At 37.9% G+C, this 22,838-nt stretch overlaps 1 protein-coding gene across 1 annotated transcript in view; it reads left to right on the top strand.

Moving 5' to 3' along the window:
* Window positions 1-6,832: 6,832 nt before the first annotated feature.
* GARNL3 (GTPase activating Rap/RanGAP domain like 3) overlaps window positions 6,833-22,838 on the top strand; it is a 39,164-nt gene continuing 23,158 nt past the window's right edge. Inside the window, exons 1-12 of the mRNA XM_059828922.1 lie at window positions 6,833-6,922; window positions 9,302-9,376; window positions 10,797-10,896; window positions 11,355-11,473; window positions 12,252-12,316; window positions 14,561-14,624; window positions 14,854-14,880; window positions 15,294-15,369; window positions 15,987-16,085; window positions 16,657-16,760; window positions 17,998-18,106; window positions 20,515-20,560. Coding sequence (XP_059684905.1) covers window positions 6,833-6,922; window positions 9,302-9,376; window positions 10,797-10,896; window positions 11,355-11,473; window positions 12,252-12,316; window positions 14,561-14,624; window positions 14,854-14,880; window positions 15,294-15,369; window positions 15,987-16,085; window positions 16,657-16,760; window positions 17,998-18,106; window positions 20,515-20,560 — 974 coding nt within the window. The remainder of the gene's footprint in view (window positions 6,923-9,301; window positions 9,377-10,796; window positions 10,897-11,354; window positions 11,474-12,251; window positions 12,317-14,560; window positions 14,625-14,853; window positions 14,881-15,293; window positions 15,370-15,986; window positions 16,086-16,656; window positions 16,761-17,997; window positions 18,107-20,514; window positions 20,561-22,838) is intronic.

Genomic DNA, 22,838 nt, shown 5'->3' with positions numbered 1-22,838 from the left:
GACGTGGGCGGAGCCAGACGAGCGTCTTCAGAGTCGATGTCGCAGCTTGTTCAGCGTTACGCTCGTGCAAGCGGATACCGCTGGGATAGTAACTGCAGTTACCCGGTTGCTGAGCGCGCTTGTACCTGTGCCTGCCTCTTCGGTGAAAACAGATTAACCGATACTGGCAAGTAAAGGTGTGGGTGGTAAGGAGAATGGAGAGCCCAAGAGGCAAGCAGGCTATGTTGTCGTGATCGCGGAGGTGCAATCTGCAAACTCACCCCCTTCTGCCACTAGCCCCCGCCCCCCCCAAGTAAAATGCTTTCCAGTGTCAAACTCCTAAGAGACAAAACTTGTGATTTGATGCTAGGATCCTAAGAATACATGCCTGAGTTTAGATTAGCTAATATGTTTAAACTTGCTTTGTTGTTCGACTTTCAGGACTGTTAAGTTTGTAGGAGCTTCTGTTGAAATGGGAGGAAGCTGGTCCTCTCTCCTCTTCCTCATTACTGTACGTTTATACAACAGCACCTGTGTTCCCAAACAAAGGGGAGAAGGAGGTGGAGCATACCGTGGGTGCTGTACAAATGTATATAAGCTGGGGTTTTTTCACGTGAATAAAGGCTCATCGGTATTAAAACACTTTGCAATGTAAGTAAATTTTAAATTGCTGAGCCGAACTGGTCTGAGCCACTGGTAAACTAACCTAAGTATTTCAGGGCTGGCAGTTCATCTTAGTAGGATGAAAACTATTTTAAAACTGGCATCACTGGAGCAACAGTGTTTTTCTGGTGTAGATCAGGTCGGGGCTGAGGGAGGATGTAATCCAGTGAAGAAAATTAATAAGAAAAGCTAATATTAATCACAGCATATTTTTTAAATTGGATTATATGATATGTCATAGAGTTGATGAGTACAAATATTGGTGGTAACCAAGAATGGAGAGCCAGAGAGGTATGCAGGCTAGAATTCAGCAGGGAATATGTGCACTTATGCAAATAGCCTGATAATGTAAATCTTACCTATGCATAAATTAAGGTTAAGATGCTCAACTTTCACGAGGTTGTCTGTGTAGCATTTATGTGGGTGTGAGATTCTGCTTTAAGTGCTTGATATGAAGTAGTTAGGTTGAGAAGAAGCAGAGATTCGCTATTGGGTATAATTCTGATTTTTGAAAGGACTGCTAGTGTGTTTGAAAGTCAGGTATGTTTTAGGTACTTTGAATTTGGATGCAAATGGATAAGAATATTAATATTACAACACTATTGTTTTAATCAACATTTTTCTCAGATATACTCCGTTTTTTTAAATAGCGAGAGCGGTGTCGAAAAAATGCTTTTGATACCAAAGCGTGTGGTTTGTGGCGAGACAATGGTTTTCCTTAAATTATTGGAATGTAGTTTGTGGAGAGGATAGGAGCATAAATCTTTCAGGCGTGCAAACTGTTCTTTATGCTTTTTCTGAGCTTGTCTGCATTTTTCACCTATATTGCGTGGTCTAAGAAAATAGATTACTTCTCCGATTAAACTCGCTTGCTTGTGGTGTTCTCCTCTGCATCGCTTGATGAATATACCCTGTCTCGCTGCATCTGTGAATCTCTGTAGCCTTAGTAGGGACAGATCTTAGGTATTTGATCTGGAATGGAGTCCTGTGGGTTCACCTGAGAAGGCATGCATGGATATCACCTTTCTTTTTCACCTGTGTCACCATAGGTGTCTATGACTGTGGGATTGCACTGGAGGCTGGCTGTGGTATTGCAGTATCTCTTCTTCTCAACACCTGCTGAAGAGTGGTGTGAAGCCTCTGCCAGTTTCCTTGCAGAATGTGACAGTGCTGTCTCCTTGTTATTTTATGTATACTGCTGTTGGCTACTGTCTGCACGCTTATCATTGTGTCTATCGTGCAATGACACAACTCTGAAACAGCCCTGCTCCCTATCATTCTGTGGCCAGCAAAGCTGACGAAATGTGAAACGTTGGAGTATGTTGGAGTGCCTCCTAAAGGCAGCTATTTTATGGCTTGTTGTTAACGCTAAAAAAAAAAAAAATTCTAATAGCCATACTGGGATTGGTTAGATCAAAAGTTTTTTTGGAGAATCTGGAATAGAGGTTATATTCATGTGATAGAGAATATAGTTTTGTAGACGTCACACCAGTTGTGAAGAGCTTTGTATTTGCAAGTGCAGGTAAACCACAAGTTTGTGGATCAGATGGTCTCCTTCAACATCCTCTCTCTCATGGACATCAGGGAGTCTTTATGGTGAACCTTTCTTTGGGCTAATCGGCCTCCAGAATGTTGCTAGAAGCAACGTTGAGTACACCTGACAGAGTGTGGGGGACAATCATCCTTTTCATGTTGAGGAAAAAAGAGATTTGTATGGCAGAACCCAAACTTAACTCTGCACCTCACTTTGTCTTGTGTTTTGTTGTGACTCTCTGGTTGGGAAGTGTTACTGCAGTAGCAGTTGTTGGGATGTATCTTAATGATCTTAATCTTAATTAAGATTAAGTCTGCTCTTAGTTCTGCCACCATGTTTTGGACATTACTTGCCAGGCTCTTTACCTGGGCTGCCAGGCATATACCTCAATTTTGACTTTTTGTATTTCTAAATTAATGGCTTTCACATTGTGTCCTCCTTTAACTTTATAACCTGTATTTTGTTACATTAGTGCATTCATGTGTTGTGCACCTATATCCATTTCTTAGTTATACAATGTTTGGTTTTGAGTGCTCCTTTCATATTTTATTTTTTTAAAGCTTTTTGTTAGCTACTGACTTTGTTATCTCTGCAGCATTAATATGCTCAGATCTCGGCGTGCTTTTCCTGATAGCGTTTGACTTTTGCTCAGCTGAAATATCACCAAATTAAAGTATAGGACTTAGTTTGTGTGTATGCTGATAGTTCTAAAATTACTTCATAACTCCCTGGATTTATCACACAGGTTATTCACGAAATGGCATTCACCTCTAGTTTCATGCATTTTGAGGTTAGCTTTGCCACAAGACAGAAAGTAGTTCAGTTTTATAAACCTCAGCTTGCTTTTTTTCCTGCTTTGTGGAGGTATCACATGACTGATGAAAGTCTCTGAAAATCATCCAGGCGGAGATGATTTGGTTCAAAGCACAGTAGGCCAGATGCTCTTTGTGGTGACTTTCTAATTTGTATTATGTTTGTGTTTGGGGTCGTCCAGATGTCAGACACACAAAACAGTGATCTGTCTTTCCCAAAACTTGAAAAGTTTTATTGTGCTAGTGACTGTTGTTGGATTTTTTTACTTAATTTTTTTAACCCACTCCTTGAATTGTCATCTTATGTACATGTCTTCATTTGATCAAAGACTGAATTTCAGAGCTCAGCGACAGCAAAATCTCTCTTGACTGCTGTTTCCGTAACATTCTGCCACCAGTACTGATGGTGACAAGTGTTCATTGATCGGAATTGCTTTTACAGTGGTTTCTAAGGCAACTAGCACACCTAACCACAAAAATGAATTTTGTAGGACAAAAGTAGCACACAAAGAAAATGCTAGCACTACCACGATTACCTGATTTTTCTGTAAAAGTAAAAAAAATAATAGAAAACGCACAATGCCTTAAAATATATTGCAAACGAGGCATTCCATTTGTTTCATGAAGCATCTGCCAAATTTCATGTGTATCTCAAAATACAGGAACTCTAAAAATTGCATTTGATGCGTTATTACTTTTTAGGTTTTATCTGAACTTTCCAAATTCTCTCCAAGATGTGTGAAGAGGCAAAAGGATCGCTTTCAGTCCATACAAAACTAAACTTGGGAACTCTTCATTCCATCTGGAAGGGAAAAGAAAATCTGATGTCTTTTATTTTTGTCTGTATAGATGTTAATCTTGAAATACTTTTTTTTTTTGTTACCCAGTCTTAATAACTGCAGAGAAAATTTGTTAACCAGATTTCTGTGTGTCTCCTTCTGAAAGAAGAGAACTCACCAATAATAGCTTCAAAACTTTTCCCTACCACCAACCATACTGAAGTAAAGTTGGGGTTTTTTTTATACTTCCCTCCAGATGACTGAAAGATGGAAGATGATGATGCCTTTGCAATAAAATGTAAAACATGCATGATTTCCTTGTAAATGGTATGTAGGAGTAGGGTGAAAAGAGACTGTCCAAATACACTTTGAACATGTCAATTATTTCTACAAAAGCACATAAAGTAGAAGGTAGCTGTAACAAGTTAATTGAGATGTGCAGCTCACATGTGCATTCAGTCTTTTCTCTACTCTGGGCCATCTTCTCTGTTGCAGGCTCAGAAGGAGCTTTAAGTGTTGTGGCGCGCTGCAACTTCCATGCAACAACGTGGCAGTATTGCATGGCAAGGTTCACTCAAAGGTCCGACAGCAGTAGTGGTAGGTGTATAAAAGTTTTGGACGTGAAGTCCTTGTGGTCTGTGATTGCTTAAGATTTGAACCTACTTCTGGATGCTCAGACTTTCTGACTTAAGAATGGTTTATCCTCTTGGTCTCCATTAAGATTGTTTCATCTCTGTCCAGTCGATAAGGCTCTGAAAATTCTCAGTGTCACAAATATGAAAAGATAGATAGAGATGAGATGTACTGCTGCAAACTTTGAAGATTCCGTCTTCGGGGCATGCTTTTTTGAGGTAGCAACCTGAAGTAGCCTTACTCACTGAAATTGATTCTTGTTGTGGCTCATTTGTAATTTATGTATATCCAAGTTTTGAATACTGTTTTTCTTCTCATTTTGTCTCCGTCTACTTTCTGTCCTGCTGTGGGGAAGAAGGAGGCATTATTGTTGTTACCTTCAATTAGAGTACAAGCTGTTTGAACTGTGGGCTTTAACATATTTTTTTTGATCTCAAGTATGGTAAGGCTCTGAAATACTTATGTCTACAAACAGCTCATCGTAAGTAAGATGAAATTGTACCTGCTTTGATGACAAGGACTCTTATATCAGGACCCAAGCCCAATTTCCTTTTGTATCTCAGACTATTTCCATCTCTGCTGTGCAGATTCCTGATAGGGGAACTTACTGTTTTCCTGAAAGGTATTTCACGCCGTTTTTTGGTAAAGTTAAGATTAATAACTGTCCCCAGTCAAACATAAGTTCATTGTGCAGGCAACCACAAGCTGAAAGCTTAAATCATTGTATTTTTGTTTAGGTTGTAATACTTCCAACTGAGTGATTGTTTTGGAGCTTGTAAAATTGCATCTAATGTGGATTAACCTCAGTTCTTGTAGGCAGTTTTGAAGTTACTCTTGTTGCTGCTGCTGCTGCGGTGTGTATGCGTGTGCTCCCATAGGTGTCGGAACACAGACTATGGCTTCGCTGCCTTCAGGGATCAAACTGGCTGCATACAGTCATTTTTGCATAGGAAGCAGTATAGATGTGTTTGTGCGACAAGGGATCTGGCTGAAAGGCAGCTGACCGAGAAAGTACAGGGTATACGTTACCAGAAGCAATAGTGTCATCCAAAGGTTTTATTCGCATGAGGTTGGAAATGCAGCTCTGTTGTCGCAACCGCTAACATTCCTGCTTCAGTGTGTGGGTCATTTAAAATTACTATTATTGTCGTGTTCTTATCCTCCCCTCATAACTTACATACTAGAAACAAATACTAGAATTATTTTGGTGAGTTTTAAAGTTTTATTAGATAAGTCTTCTTTGTATCGTTTCTCCTTGGGTAGAGACATGGAATCCAAGTGGACAGAACTCAGAAATATGAATCATGTTTAATACATTTTACGTACTTATTAATACAAATCCAAATAGAAGAGCTTTCTAAAAATTAAAATGTTTCAGAGTCCAGTGTTGCAGTATCCCCTACAGTCAAGGAGCACGTATGAGGATGTTGCATTAAAATTTAGATCTTTCTTCTGTTTATCCATGTAACATTGCAATTTACAGTACTGATAATTTCCAGAAAAATTAATCTCTTATTGCTGGATGGAGGGTTTCTTGTTGTTTTGTTTTGTTTGGGGTTTTTTCCATTAAAATTAAATGACTTTATTTTCATTACTGCTGACTGAAGGGTGAACTGTAAGTTTGGAATATGATGGAAGGATTGAGCTGTTAACCCTGGTACAGACCGGGTAATCAAGGTTTATGTTAAATTTGCGTCTAAATCTTTATTTAGCTTGTATTTGTAACATGTATATCCCCATTGCAAAGTCAGGAGGCTTAGTATTTGCAGTTAGAGGAGGTTTTTGCTATCTGTTTTGACATCGTGAAGCACGTAGTGATGTGCTTAATGTGGAATGATGTTATGAGATTATGTGTGATAATGCATGTAGATTTTGAACTTCGCATTCTAGGATTGCTTTTGCTTGGTTGACAATTTTAGCTTTGTAAAGGTTGGTGGGGGGAAACCTGTGAAATGCTGTGCTTTCCTCACACTTTTGAATAAAAGTAATTGTTTAGTTTCCCTTTGTGTGTAGGCTAAAAAAAGACTCTGAAAAAAACTGCAGCAACATACTAAGTGTGAGCTTATTGAGCATAGTGCTGTTGTCCTGTTCGAGGCATTAAGTTTACTGTAGGTTTTTCTTCCCTCAGATTAAACACAGTTTTCAAACGTGGTTATAAGCCACCACCTGCTTTGGAACTCTGATCACATCATGACTAAATATTTAATTTAATCATAGCTTTTGCTTCCAGTCAGGACACAGACATTTCTTTTCCTTTGGGGGTAATACGAAAGCCAGACTGCAATCGCTGCTAGAGATTATGCACATTGTAAGGAGTCTTCCCTGCGGTAATGAGTTTATGCACTGCAAACCTTCTTCAGCAGGAATGATACTTGGTAATGGCAGAGTATAGCATTGCAGGAGATCTGAGGCTAGTTGACTTGTGTACACTGATGAAGTATTTCTATTCCAGCTCTGTCTCTGAAGATCTGGGTTGCAGACGTGGAGAGTTTAGCAGAAAGCATTATGGATCTGTGGAGCTAGTAAGTTTACATAGCCTGTCCTTTGATTTTAGCAGCTTATAATGCAGAGCTCAAATCCTTTTCATTTCCAGGTGAAAAATTTGATCTAGTTTGGAAAACGTGCTTTCTAAGCTGGACTTGAAAATTACAGGGTAATAAAAAGAGGCTTAAGAATAGATATATTAGACCTGTGCTAGGAAATCTTTTTACTACCTTATTTATGAATATTTCGTCATAACGGGACAAGAAGCGTTATATAAATATCGTGTTTACCCCCAGATGGAAATTGAGCCTTTTTTCCTCTTACAAGCTGAAGATTGCAAAATATTAGGGTAGTATTTGATTAAGTACTTGTAATTATGTGAGTTAAAACCTGTGTGCGTGCTTATGCGTGTACATTTATCTGTGTGTATGTGATTTTATGTGTACGTGCCTCAGAGTAGTGGGAGAGGGTTTAAAATTAAAAGAACTAGTCAGAATAAGGATTTTGAAAACTGTTCCCTAAAATCTGTCAGTTATTCTGCATTTTCTTCAAATTTAAAGATTAAGTTGGCACTTCATTTTTCTCATATATAAATTTCTTCTCTGCTGTGAAAATAGCAATATGTCAGCAGTTAAAATAACGTCACTCTGTATACAAGGCCATAATGAAATTACATAAACTTATTATAGGAAGACAGAAGTGGGAAGGGGTAAGGAAACTGGACTCCAGCTCTCTTATAGTGGGAAGAAATCACTAATTTTCTACTAGGTATAGTTGTAATTTGAAGTTCTTGGATAGTATATTTATTAATATGCATATAAATTGGTGGCTTAGTTGCTGGAAGTTGCATTGCAAGAACATCAGGTATCTTTCTTTCCTTTCCGTACATTCCACATATTAGATGTGGTGTTTTAATCAAAAAAGCAAGTGAACTGCTTTCTGCTAAGAGGCTCTGTCACTACTAGTACTTAGATTCTTTTGCTGGAGAACAAAAGTTTATTGGTATATAAATTATAAATTGTTATAAATTCACAGTAAGCTCACACAAATGGTTTTGTCTTTTGATTGGTTTTCTTAAAATTCTGCTAGTATTTTATCAAAGCGTGTCTTTTTTAGAGTACAAACGTATAAAGGTGCTTGTTGCTCTTTCAAATTTCTAAATGTTTAATATTGAACCTTTCTTGCTTAATATTTTTCACAGCAGCTTCTCAATTTCTCAATTATTTCCACCTTCTATTTATTACAACACAATTATTTTGTCTCTGCCCTAAACATTTTTTCCTGTCTTTCCCACTGCTGTAGTACGACCAGTTGTCCATACAATTTCTCTTACAGTTTATACAAGGCACCAGGATGTGTTGGAGTTTTTGCCATGTTAGTTTGTTTCTGACATAGCCTCAGATCACTTCAAAGCAAGGAGCAAAGAGAACTTCAGAATGTTGTGATAACTCTTCCACCAAGTAAAAGGAGAAAGTATTATCCTAGAACGACATGGATTGCTAGAGGGAAGCGAGGAATGGTATACCATTGCATTATTGTTGTTCAGATCCCATTTCATAAGTTCGGTACGACATGTGACAATCTCATTTTTTATGGTTTTGGGAGGAGTAATATGCAGTATCATTGGCAGCATTCTTCTCCTCCTCTCTTGCAGGGATCCTAAGCAGTGTTGCTGAACACATCAGAATTGTCGTGTTATCTTATGTTTTACTGAACTTCTCAAGAGCTTTTTTTAACAACAAAGAGAGTTTCAGTGTTCTGGGAATCCCTGGATTCCCTTATAAAAAGACCAGGCAGTCTTTCCAGAGTATTTATGAAACTGTTGAAGTCTTCAGCTGGAAATAAGCCTTATTTTCTGATGTTAATGCTGGAAGCAGACCAGGACATCTCCTGAACCTTGTGTTGTTCAGTATCATCGCTGAGTATTATTGTTTGGAGATTCTTGCTGCTCTCTTTCTCCTGAAAACATCAATAAATAAAAAGCAGTAAAAGACTGTTAGTCCCAGTAACACTGCCAACAAGCAGTGTTTTAGGCTTAGCAAGGCTGAGAGGACAAGAATCATCATGTCTGTAAGAGCCATTGTTTTGAAAGGAGCAAGCTTCAAGATCAGTTTCTGGAAAGCGGGCAAGTCCCTTTGTAGGCATTCTGTGTGTTGCTGGAGCCAAAACCTGAGACAGGAGAATTTCTGATTAGTACTGGGGTCTACTGAGAGAGTGAATGGCTCTCCCGCTTATGCCTCCTTAGAGTTATAATCGAGTCATTCCAAACCTGTAGTCAAATTAGCACTAGCGGTGCTCATCCCATCTCTGTGGGTAGTCATATGATGCCTGGGAGAAGAAGAAACCATAGTAAACTTTGATTGCTGATCATACGGCTATTTTTGGAACTAGAACCTCTGTCTTAAACTCTCTTATAGCTTATATCTAGTGATGCTGATGGAGCCATTCAAAGAGCTGGACGGTTCCGCGTGGAAAACGGCTCCTCTGGTGAGGTAAGTAGCTAAAGATACTCATAGAAAGCTGAAAAAATAATTTAGCTTCAGTTATTCTTTGCCACTGAAAGATGTATTTGCAGTCAATTACTAAAGAAGAGGACTTGAAAAATGCTAAATAATATGAGAATGTAAGAATCTAAGAGGAGGGACATGGTGGGTTTTTCCCCCAAAAGTCTAGTTTAGCTCTTCTTTCAAGAGTATGCGGTCTTGACAATTTGATTTTTTAAGGGAAAAGATGGTTTTTTCTTTAGTTTTGGTAACATTTTGCTCACCTGATCATGTTAGAAGAAAAATACCTGTCTTATTCTCTGAATAATGCTTTGCAGTCTCTAGTTCATTGCTTTATATTGGTGTCCTGGTGATACTACTATGTTCAAGCTGACCTTTGTGCTTTTAAGTTTATTCCTTGGTATAGTGAGGTTATGGCTTAATTTTTTTTCCCCTTAGCTGTCTTTTGGCAGCTATGCTTATCTTTAAATACGAGAAAAAGAAGCTGAGGGGAGCCTGAGAGAGTCATTCCCTCCAGATTTCTGTGCTATTAAAGTCACGGTGCGTCCCTGCAACCACTCCAGTGACACTTTGGTTTCTACTTATATTCATTTTTTATCTTCCTTTGCAAAACTTTTTTGGCTGTAAATATCGTTGTAATATTGAAAGGAAGACCACCTCCTATTCTTGAAATATATGTAAGTTCTTGGTATTGAACAAATATTAACAGTAAACTATTACTGATCATCTGTTTGCATCAGCACTGGGTGCAGAGTTTAAAGCAATCTATTCTGCATTGATTCTCTGTGGGTTCATGTTCTGTACACTGTCAGTTCAATTTCATGCAGTTCAAAAGCTGGTCAGCTTGTATCACAGAAAGATTCTCTGTGTGGGTCATGGAGAATGACTTTTTCTCTGCATGTGTTAATTCTTAGTGGAAAAGGACTTGAGGGATGCTTGGGAATTTACCTTAACTGGCCAATCCAGAAACAACACTGAAGAACCTCCAGAGCATGCTCTGGTCTAGCGAGGAGTCCTTGAGGATTGTTTTGGGAAGAACTGAGAAAACAAAACCTGGAGGCAGAATTCTGATTATTAATTTATTTAAAGTTTTAAAAACACTGGTCTTCAAATTTCACATTGAACCATCCTCTTTTCAGTGGAGTACTAAGCTATTACCTGTAACGGTGGTACAATAGGAAAAGACTGTAGTTACTTAGAAAGAAAAGAGGAAAAAAAAGGAGAGGGACGAGCTTTAATTTCAGCTGCACAACAACTGACTTCAGAATAATTATTTGCTTTTCAAAAAATAGTATGCAGCTAAAACTCTTCAGGTGAATCAGCCACTCTTGATTGGCTTTTGCCTATATTCTGTTCTCCTTTTTTTTCACTTGGCATTTGATCTGACAGTCTCCCAATTCTATTTCAGAATACAGACTATACTCCGGGTACGTGGCACAGAACGGATGTGCATTTGGAAAACCCAGAATATCATACAAGATGGTATTTCAAATATTTTTTAGGGAAAGGTAATTATCTTTTTGCAAATGTATTGAAGTCTTGATCAATGAAAATGCAATGTAGTTTTGAATTGCTGTTATTTAAATATGGAAAACAATATGGTATTAATTTAGTATTAATACATTTTCTGTCCTGTACAGAAAACAAGTTCTTGTTTCATGTATTTTTAACCTGAAGACAGAGGATGGGTTTCTGTAAGCGGTGGAACCCCTGCTACCAAAAAGGGATGTTTCGAAACCCTTCTTGGCCTTGAAGGCTGTACCTATCTCTTGGGTTTTTTTACACATCTGTATATAAATACATAGTTATTTATGTAGACAAGTATATATTTTTACATATGAATGCATATATTTACACATTTACACACGTCTCTCTGTGTGCACACGCGTGTGTCTATGTGTGCACGTGTGAGCGGGCGTGTGTGTCTTCTTTATGGTTGATAATGCTTCTTGTTTTTCCCTAACAGTTCATCAAAATTATATAGGTACAGACGCAGAGAAGAACCCTTTCTTTCTGTCTGTTGTACTGTCTGACCAAAATAATCAGCGCGTTCCTCAATACCATTCAATACTTTGGAGAAAAACAGTAAGAAACAAATATTTAACTGTTGCTCTGACTTTTTTTTGGTTTGCTTGTTTGTTTTGGATATGTTTGTCGTCCACTTTTTTTTCTTTCTTCAGAATTTCAGTATTTAATACAAATTTTTCATTTTCTACGATAAGAACATATCATTCTACCATAGAAGATAAAACTAAACTAGCTTAGTAGATAACATTGTACTAAACTTTCTGACAGAAGTCTGTGATGTCAGATATTTTTAAATTGTTCTTACCTGCAACTCTGTGTTATTTTTAGAAATATTGCCTAAATTGTTCTTGATTTATGTCCTGTGATGAATTTAGGCAATGACTTTATACTGCTTTTAGGATTTTCTTATACAGCGTTGAGAAGATAGGCAGGTGTGATACTGGTTTTGCTAATACTGTTTAATGAATTTTTTTTTTCACTTAGTGTTCCATAAGAGCCTTCTATCCAAGCAATTAATTTAAAACTCTCCTGTATGCATGCATGGTTCACTTTTTTTTTTTTTTAGTAGTTTGAAATGAGCCCTCATAGCACATGCCAAGGTAGTCAAAACTAACTTAAAAATAATTTTGCACCATCCATGACTTTTTACATTCAGTTTTTCTTCTTTTTTCTCCACCCTCCCCACCCCCCAAACCAGTAGTAAGTATGACTATGTAAAACTAGCACGGTTTTGTTCTTTGTTGTTTTACTTAATTGTTTTTATTAATATTCCCATTTGAATACACAGAAAAAGTCGGTATGTCCTGTAATATCTCCTAGCTTTTTTTCTTTATAGGGTACTCAGAAAATATGTCTCCCTTATAGTCCCACAAAAACATTATCAGTGAAATCTATATTAAGGTATGTATTTACAAATAAGTTATCAGTTAAGATATTTGCTTGTATGCCTTTTCCTGTAATTTGTAGCTTGTGTTGTATGGTTTTCATGATAGATTTGTAAAAAACAGGTTTACAAATCTTAATCATTGAAGGCAACAAAAAGTGGTTTTAAAGCCTGTTCTGGAATAGACAAAGTGACAACTTAAAAAGGAGGAAAATTCTTAGCACTTTTTCTTCAGCAGAGGGACTATTTTCAAGTTAATTGGAAAACAGGTGCTAAGTGGAACTGCAGTGGTTGAGAAGAAATACCTTTTTACACTAGATAAACAATGAACAGACTTAAGGAACAGCAGATTTTGACAAAGGAGGTGGTTATTATGTGGCCCTAGCAGGAGGAAGCAAACAGGGAAGAAATCAAGAATTATTTTTTCCGTTGATTGTCTCCGTGTAAGTCTCACTGTGGGTATGTTACACACACTGTCAGTGAAGCCAAGAAAACTCCTTCCCCCAGCCAGTGCCTGTATGGGCATGCCCGCACTCTGTCCTGCCTCTTTGGTGTCAGAAGAGAATGTAAAGTGAGCAAGCCCAACACCATTTCTCTTTCTTTCAACATTATAATCAGCTGAAATGTCAGAGCATGTGTTTACATAGTGTTCGTTCAAATGTAATCGGCAGTTTTTATGATCTAATCATGTGGTGTGTTTTCTCAAATCACTCACTGACAACATCTTCAAATGCATCCTCTGTAAGGATTTTACCTCCTCTAGAAACCCATAAAAAGTGCCTTCATTTACTGAACAGGTAGTGTATACCAGATAAATGGGCAGTCTGCAGGTCTTCAAAACCTTTGATCTGTATAGAGTACGAGCAAATGTCTCTTTCTTTGTTGAAGCCGGTCCACTGAATCACACTGCCAGTGCTGATGTGAGAGGGGAATTCTGGGAACTAAGCTAAGTCCCCTCTTCTAACTCCTACAGCACTGGCTTGAATCGTGTTCCTAGTTGTCAGTACTGCATGCTGTACCTGCATAAGCACCTGATCTTCCATGTTTGCCCACCAGTTGCTGAAATACCTCTTCATAACATCCCTTTCTAACCCAGCCTCTCCCTCCCCTCTCACCCACATATACATTTTTGGTGAGGCATCGCAGAATGGAGAAACTTTGTCATCTGTTAGCTAGGGTCATAACTTTTGCTGAAACACCCTCATGTGTTCCATCCTGTGATGCTCCAGTATTTTACAGAGGAAGATGCAGACTTGTTTCAGACCTTGTTCCCCACTTCTCCCAGGGTCTGTGCCACCTGTGATCAGCTGGATAAATGTCATCTCCTTTTGCCCACTTGGGCTTGGACTAAAATCTCTTCCCTGATTCTTCGTTTGCTTTTATGGTCCTTGAGCCTTCCCTCAGGCCTGATTGATATTCCTTTGACTTTTCACCCTGTTCACAGCCAGTGAAAATAATAAAGACTGTCCCAAAGAATTTTGGTTACATTAATAAAGCTATTTTTTCTAAGTTAATTGGAACATTTTAATCCCTTTCAAAAGGAACTAAAGCAAATCCTGTCTGCATTGTGATCTAGCGTAAGCAATGATGGAAAGGTGCATCAGATTTGACCTCCCTGTTAGTTCACTGTGCACCAGACAGACTGCATTCTGTGACATGCTGCGTTGGTCTATAAATTTATGCTGGGGGAAAAAATGGGCAAAAATAATAGTAAATGCAGAAACACAAGTTAGGAAAAAATGCTATAAATTAGATATTTCTGTTTATTGAGGCAGTTGATCTTGCTTTTTATTTAAATACTTTTTTCTGTTCTGTTTGTGGATCTTTGGTGTGTGAATTTGATGCTGAACTGCTTGTTCTTCATTTGACTTGCCTTGAATTATTTTAGAAGAGAGAGAAGAAAAGCTTACAAAATAGAATAGGTTATTGAGTCCTCCTAAAATGCTCACAATGGTTATGTATAAAGCCAAAGTAAAGGGTGATGGAATAAAGCCCTGTGCTTTATAAGCAGATACAGTAAATTTAAACCTCATCTCCATGCAGCATCTTAGTAATTCCTGTTTTTAAAATCCAAAAGAAGTTTAGGAAGTCTTGGAGGTTAGTATTGTGGCTAAGAAATGGCTATTCCACAAAACATTCCATGCAAGAGAGTGTCTTTGAATAATTCCTTTTGTAACCAGTTCTAACTGCAACCAGTTCGTGGTTTAATGTTGAAATGTATACTTGCCCTTCTACAAAGCAGTATTTCGTTTGCATTTCAGTGCTATGAGTCTTGACAAATTTGAGAAGAGCCCAAGGGAAGTTTTTCATCCTGAGATACAAAAGGTAGGAGACAACTTCTTTTTTTGTTCGGTTGTTTTTCTTTATTATTTTCTGGAAAAATAAGTCATTAAGTATAAATGCTACTAGTTTGTTTCTTTCAGTAGAACCAAGTAAACTGTCTTTATCAGTTTAGCTGACTGCTTCAAAACAAAACTTAAATATACAAGGATGTTACAGTTTTATTTGTGCTATCTTTAATACCAGTGTGCTAAAGATATTGTTTTGTTTACAGGATTTATTGGTTCTTGAAGAGCAAGAGGTAAATGTAAACTTCTCAATCCTAGCTCACAGACCTGTTCAACAAATACAGTTTTGTATTTGAAATATTCGCACAGACATGCTTGTGACTCCTTAGAAATCAATTGCTGATTGCAGTAAAAAAATGTAGTATTTCTTTGCAACATGTGAGTTCAAAAATCATTTTAAGCACCAACCTAATATGTCGTATTAATAGATCACCAACTTAGTATATTGTAAAATTCATAGTCTGTGATTAAAGGTAAATTATTAGGTATCCGCAACTTGAGAATGTGATGGAGTTGGTACGAAATGTATATTCCCATGTGTAGGATGTATACAAACGTACATATATAAAAGTCCTTATAGAAAACATTGTTTAGGTCTTTTATTTGATTGCCTGTTTGTCATATAATATTTGGCTTTATTTCTCAGGGATCTGTGAATTTTAAATTTGGAGTTCTTTATGCTAAGGATGGGCAGCTTACAGATGATGAAATGTTCAGCAATGGTGAGTTTTTCACCTTTTTTGTAATTGTTTTATTCATCGGAATAAAAAAATGTAGGATAGTACCTACATGTGGAAGCCAGAAGGGAAGCGATCATTCTGTGAACAGTAGTTTCGTTAGGCTTTCGTGTTCATGTTGGGTGAAAAATTACAGCGTAGAATCTTCTATTTCTATAAAAGGTTGCTGTAGGAAACCTACTATTACTGAAATACTGAAATTTCTTTTCTAGAAATGGACTATACAACATAAGATTTAGAAAAAGGAGGCAGCAGAAGGAGGTGACTCATGTTATCTGCAAAAAGTCACTGTTTTTTCTAGTTCTTACACTCCTACGTTTTTGCAGCATGATCATGTTCTTTCATGCACTTGAACAGTGTCTTGGAGTTAGCAAAAGAGGTCACTGCTTAATATCGCATGATGATGCCTATTCTGCAAGGCTGGGATGCTGTTTCTCTAAAGGTAGAAGGCTTGAATGACATGAGGAGGAACTAATCCAGCTGAAACTTCAGTTCTCATGTCCTGGGAGGAGGACCTGTTCCTGTATTTTGATTATGTTTTTATAGGTGTTCTACTACTACATGTGCTTTTCTGTTGTAACGTTTCTCCCTTCCACATGTAGAAACCGGAAGTGAAAGCTTTCAAAGATTTTTGCATCTCTTGGGTGATACAATTACTTTGAAAGGCTGGACAGGCTACAGAGGAGGTCTGGACACTAGAAGTAAGAACTCATCTGAGGCAAAAAAGTGGGGGGACTGCAATATAAATGGCTTTGCTTATCGCATGCGCATGTTGTATATATTGTAGAAATAATACAATCCCAAAACAGCCTTCCTCATATGCATGCTAAATGCTCTGCTTCAACAGGAAAAAGTCAGGTTAGCTTAAATCACTGGTATGGAATGCAGTTGAATAAAAGTATTTATATGACCGGTATTTTCAAGGTGAACAGTTTCATTTTATATTGGAATGGGGTGAAGAATAACCTGACGTGTTACTTGCTTCATGATAGTAGGGCATTATGGCTTGAAGAACCATGCGTGATTTCAGGAGGCTAGGTGAAGGACATCATAGGTTTTAAGTATGTGAATATGCAGATTAGGTTGCAAACTTGGGTTTGGACTCATGTAAAACATGCAGTGTGGACACTTTCTAAAATGGATCAGAAAAAAGGATGACTAAAGAAGGTTGGGTAGAAGGACCTGAAATATGTTTTGACCTTTAGAAAACTTAAAAGGACATATTCCTTCTGAGAATGTTATTCCTGCTGAGAATGTTGTCTTCCTTTGCAGATGATACAACAGGAACCTGTTCCATCTATACAGTTTTTCAAGGGCATGAAATTATGTTCCATGTTTCAACCATGCTACCATATTCTAGAGAGAACAAGCAGCAGGTACACGGTTCTCTCTATCTTTTTTTTTTCCTTTAAATTTTTATTTTATTTATTTATTAAATCACTAACTTCAACACTTTGAAAGAAAATAAGGGATTTCTTGCCTGTTAATATTTTAGAAATATAAGTCTTAGACTTTTGCTATGGTTTTTTTTGTCGATATTATACCTAATGCTGAAAATTTCATTATTTTTGTTAAAGATAATGCATCATATCATCTCTATTAAGGTACTTGTGAAGAAGATCAAAATTGATTGACTGAGAAGTGATTGAGTATTCTGTTATTCAGATGACTTGTAGAGCTTCACTGCTGCAATTATCATTACCTCAAAGAATTTAGGAAGGCTGGAAATTAGACCCATGTGTGAATTGTCAGAATAGTCCCGTAACACATAACTCATACTCAGGTAGCAGTTCATGTAGCTTGAAAGAAATTCCCCTTGTGAGCATGTTAACGGCAAGCTTTGTGCATTTGCTCTAAAGCGCTGCTGTTGCCCTCTCATAGATTGACTAGGTGGGTTCCTGGGTACTTCAAGTGTGCTGTCATCCATTGCTTGAACTTTTCTATGTATTATATGATGAAAAAAATACTTTATAAGCACATGCATTTACCTATACATCACACATCCATAAAGATTTACCTAAAATTACTCGCAAATTACTTGTTTTACTATTTTCTTATTTAAGCAATGATTATGTATTATTATAATAGATTATATAATTATATTGTCCTTTTTGTATTTCCATGTCAGTTTTCTCATGCTTTTGCCTTGGATTGATGACAAGATCACAGCAGAAACCAGAGGCCAATCAGGACATTCGTTGTTTTTAAAGAATAACTAAGCATCAGGGTTTTTTTCCTTTTGTTTCAAGTGGTGGATTTGCGTTTTTGGAACGATAGGTGTTCCATGCCCAATTTGTGAATGTTAATTGTGGAAATTACAGAAATTATGAGTGCTTTGCTAGTTTAAAAATATGCAATAGCTGCAGATTTAGCAGCTGCCTTGTGTGTGTACCATGGCATTGCTAGGTTTACTTGCTTATAGTTAAGTAATAATTTTATATTGAGTTCAATCATATTGACTGTAACTTTTCTGTTTGCAGTTTAGGAATCTTGTTTTACCATTCTCTCACAGAATTGTTAAGGTATTTATTTATGTCTTTTAAGTCATTGTGTCTGTCTATTCTGCCCTCCCCCCCCCCCCCCCCTTTTTTTTTCTTTTTTTTTTTTTTCCAGGTAGAAAGGAAGCGACATATTGGAAATGACATTGTAACTATCGTATTTCAGGAAGGCGAAGAGTCTTCTCCAGCATTCAAGCCATCCATGATTCGCTCTCATTTTACACGTATCTTTTTCCTTACATTTTCTAGTGGGTTTTGGGTTTTTTTTTTTTTTTTTAAAAGTTCAATATTACTTTTAATTCTACCCAAGTCCTTCCTGCATGCTGTTTATGGAAGTGAAAACTATTTTAGAAAGACAGGTGCATTCTTGCATTCCTTACCTTTGACTGCTTAACTGGGAGTCTCTAAGTCTGCCTCATAAAAGAATTTTTATGTTGAACCATTTAGAAGATAAGGTCAAAGCAAGAATGTGATTTTTAAATCGTATTTTTATTGAACACATTTATTTGGATCACTTCGCAAATTCAATTTCATACATTTTCATAAAATATAAATTCATAAAAATATTTCTGTTAGTGATGTAAATTAATTTGGCATTAACTACTGAATAGTGCCTTTTAATGTTTAGATGCTGTTTATTTTAGGTATTTATGTATTTTAGAACAGTGTTTCTCAAATCTTTCAGACCGTAAACCACATATTCTCCAGATTTTGGCAGCCCGCGTTTTGCAAACTTTTGCTTGAAAACATTGCGAAGACAATATGATTCCAGAAACCACCTGCCAATTGTTTGGGATTATCATGGGGTGATGCTAGTGGTTCATAGATCCCAATCTGGCATCTCTTATGCTAGTGGAATTAAAAAAAATTGATGGAAAGAAGAAAACTCTTATTTCTATCCATGCTCTTGTTGCTGAGTTTTTAAAAATTATTGCAAAGCTTACAGCTTCTAAACCTAGTTCTCGGGCTGACTAACTGTTATTAGAACTTTCTTGCTAGAGTTGTCCATGGCTGGTGTTACTTTTTAGATTTAAGCTCTTAATATTAACCTCCCTTACTCTAAATGAAAGAAGTAACTAGAACAAAAAGAATTCCACAATTAAAAAAAATAAATCTTTAGATATCAGAGGAACCTAAATATTGTTAGTAAGAAATGTTTACCAAGTCAATGTACCTCTTCATCAGAGTGTCAGCGTTAGTAAAAAAGGAGTAATTCTTCCCTTATTGCTGTTAGGAGGACTTGTTATGATGTAACTGATAACGTCTCACTCTCTTTGATTTTTGACAAACGTTTTGAGATTCAACTGTCCTTGGTGTCATAATGAGTTGGAGGGGCTAATGTGCCCTAAATCCATAAGGATGTATTATCATTTAGTTAATTTTAAGTAATCCACAGCTGGTCGATAGAGTCACATCACCTTCCTGATGTTTTCAGTTGACAGTAGCCAGGGATAAAGGTGTCTGCAAGAAAACTGGGGGTTGGCACTGATCTGTGTCAGATGTGGTAAATCTCAAAGCTCATTGAATCTGTACTAGCGCTTCATACTCACTTTCTTACATATTACAGCACCCCTTTTTTGTTACTTCTACAATGGGAAAAATTAGCATACAGATATCCCACGGTGCTGTTCTGTACAGCAATGATAGCTGCTGTAAGGGTTTGCCATGTGTCACCGGTGGGGTAGGATTGAGTTACCCAAATAAAGATATCCAGCACCAATTTAGATGTCCCAGCATATCTGAAATGTCTGTACAGGTCTGGCAGATATGACTCAGGGCCTACAGGAGATCTGTGCCCCTTTTGGAATAGCAGCTGGAGATTAGGCAATATACTCTCAAGCATCTTAAATAGCACTGGATGCTGACATTAAAATAATTGAATCCCGTCATAAGTCTTTTTTATTGTGTAGTCTGCAATAGCACTGATCACAGCTATTGGCAAAGGTGTCTTCGTTCTATCTGGAAGAAACCCATACAGTTAATGAAGTTATTCAGACTTACACTTTCTTTGACACTGTTTATAAGGACTGAAAACCTAGAGATGGTGTTAAGAAAATCTGTCAAAGCAAGAAGCCTCTAACAGATTCAATAAAAATATCGTGCAACCATAAGGGTTTCTCTGATTATTTTTTTTTGCCCAGGTGTGCTCAAAGTTATGAATCAAGACTGGTAATACGTTTTTGTGTACTTGCACTTTAAGTCCTCCTCTCTGTTTTCTTACAATTCTGTTAGCTAAATTGTTTCATTGGAATCTTTTCTTCAGTGGAAGTTCTGGTATAAGCAAAGTTCAGAATCAGTACTTTTTTATCAACTAAAAGAATTTTTAATCACAAGTCTATCAAACACACACACAATACACAAAACTATATATAGCATGTTTTACGCTTTGTATAACAGCAAGAAGTCTGTATTTGTGCTACCAGCTTGATTTTTTTAAAACTGTTTTTAAAATTTTGTATGGGACCTCCTTTGTAAACAGTAAAATGTTTATAGTCTAGAATATTTTGTGTATTTACACTGATTAATATATTTTAGCTTTATTAAATCTGTGATCTGCTGCAGGAAAAAAAAGTGTATTAAAATACATGTGAGCTTCATTAGTACTGGATTAACTTCCTTAACTGCATGGCAGATATTTTTGCCTTAGTGAGACATATTAAGCAGAATGATAGTTACAGGTAGGTGCGGATTGTAACAAGTAACTTCACACTGAATTTCTGATGGTTTAGAGATAACGGGAAAACATTTTGTATTGTCCACCTGTCTGTATGCCAGGAAGCCAAATGAACTTACAAAATTGAAGAGCAATATGGACCTGAATGCAGATGGCTGTAAACTGGCTATGAATAAGTTGCATGTTTCTAACCATCAGAAAAATGAAATTCTAAGGGGGCAAACCAAAACTACTTTTTAGATGAAATGTAACAAAATTTGACACCATTTCCCGCAGCATTCTCCTGGAGAAACTGACTGCTTATGGCTTGCACAAGCGTGCTCTTCGCTGGGTGGCCGGGCCCAAAGGGTTGTGGTGAATGGAGTTAAATCCAGTTGGCGGCCAGTCACAAGCGGTGTTCCCCAGGGCTCAGTGTTGGGGCCGATCTTGTTTAGTATCTCTATCAACGACCTGGACGAGGGGATCGAGTGCACCCTCAGTAAGTTTGCAGAAGACACCAAGTTGGGCAGGAGTGTTGATTCGCTTGAGGGTAGGAAGGCTCTGCAGAGGGATCTGGACAGGCTGGATCAATGGGCCAAGGTCAATTGTATGAGGTTCAACAAGGCCAAGTGCCGAGTCCTACGCTTTGGTCACAACAACCCCATGCAACGCTACAGGCTTGGGGACGAGTGGCTGCAAAGCTGCCCGGCGGAAAAGGACCTGGGGGTGTTGATTGACAGCTGGCTGAATATGAGCTAGCGGTGTGCCCAGGTGGCCAAGAAGGCCAATGGCATCCTGGCTTGCATCAGAAACAGCGTGGCCAGCAGGACTAGGGAAGTGATTGTACCCTTGTACTCAGCGCTGGTGAGGCTGCACCTCGAATACTGTGTTCAGTTTTGGGCGCCGAACTACAAGAAGGACATTGACATGTTGGAGCATGTCCAAAAAGGGCAACAAAGCTGGTGAAGGGTCTGGAGCACAAGTTTTTATGAGGAGTGGTAGGGAGAGCTGGGGTTTTTTAGCCTGAAGAAGAGGAGCCTCAGGGGAGACCTCTCTACAACTACCTGAAAGGAGGTTGTGGTGAGGTGGGTGTTGGTCTCTTCTCCCAAGTGACAAGTGATAGGACAAGAGGAAACGGCCTCAAGTTGCACCAGGGGAGGTTTAGATTGACTATTAGGAAAAACTTCTTCACTGAAAGGATTGTCAGACATTGGAACAGGCTGCCCAGGGAGGCGGTTGAGTCACCATCCCTGGAGGTATTTAAAAGACGTATGGATAAGGCGCTTAGGGACATGGTTTAGTGGTGGACTTAGCAGGGTTAGATTTGCGGTTGGGCTTGATGATCTTAAAGGTCTTTTCCAACCTAAACGATTCTATGATTCTGTAAAATGATAGAAGGTGTGCCCGGAACATTCTGACCCGCTGAGATCAATGACATAGTGAACTACATGTATGATGAAGGTTAATTAGATGTAATGTTGTGATAGCCATGGACTGCAGATCCTTACAGGTCTGGGTTTGATTGTAGCTAAGCACACCAGTTCATTTTTAGGGATTGTAATAGAGTACTTGCACAGCTGGACATCACGTACTTAAAATCTAGGGGAATTTTGCTGGTAGATAATGTGTTCTTCATCTGTTTTTCAGTTAGCCTTGGGACCCTCACAGTTGGAGGCATAGGCTGTCCAAGTCTGAGTCTGCTAGGTCTCACCAGAATCTGAAAAGCAAGCATTTCTGCAGCCTTGTACCTAGGCTTTTATGAACAAAGTGGCTTTAACCAAATAGTTAATCCCACCTGTTGTCTTGAGATTAATGGTGAGATGCCAGAGATATGTCTCAGTCTTGAAAAAGCAGAGTGGCAGTGGGATGTCATTGTCCGAGCCCATGGGAGGGATTCACCTTGGGCTTGAACCAAATAAGCAGTAAAATAATAAAAGAGCCACCCTTTAGCTAATGGTGTGTGCCGCAGCTCTTAGTATAGGCCATAGACTTGCCACTGTTATTTCTCCTTCAGAAAGTACTAGCAATGTCTGTAGTGATCCCTCTTCTATTGAAAGTATGCTAAGTCATTTACTACTTAGACTATGTCAAAGAAAAAAAAGTGCCTTTTTTTTTTCTTTCTTTTTTTTGAAACAACCCATATCACTTTGACAGCTAAGAAATATAGTACAAGTGTGGAAGGCTTTTTTTTTTAGCCTCTCCCTCAATGTACAATGCAGACCACTGATACCAGCCATGGTCCATGGTTTCAGAAGCTGCTGCTCATATCTGATCACCATTCCAACATATGTAAATTCCGGCTT

The sequence above is a fragment of the Gavia stellata genome, chromosome 24, assembly GCF_030936135.1.
Source record: "Gavia stellata isolate bGavSte3 chromosome 24, bGavSte3.hap2, whole genome shotgun sequence".
Taxonomy (NCBI): Eukaryota; Metazoa; Chordata; class Aves; order Gaviiformes; family Gaviidae; genus Gavia; species Gavia stellata.
Note: the sequence above shows the minus strand (reverse complement) of the source record. Positions and strands in the feature narration are given on the sequence as shown.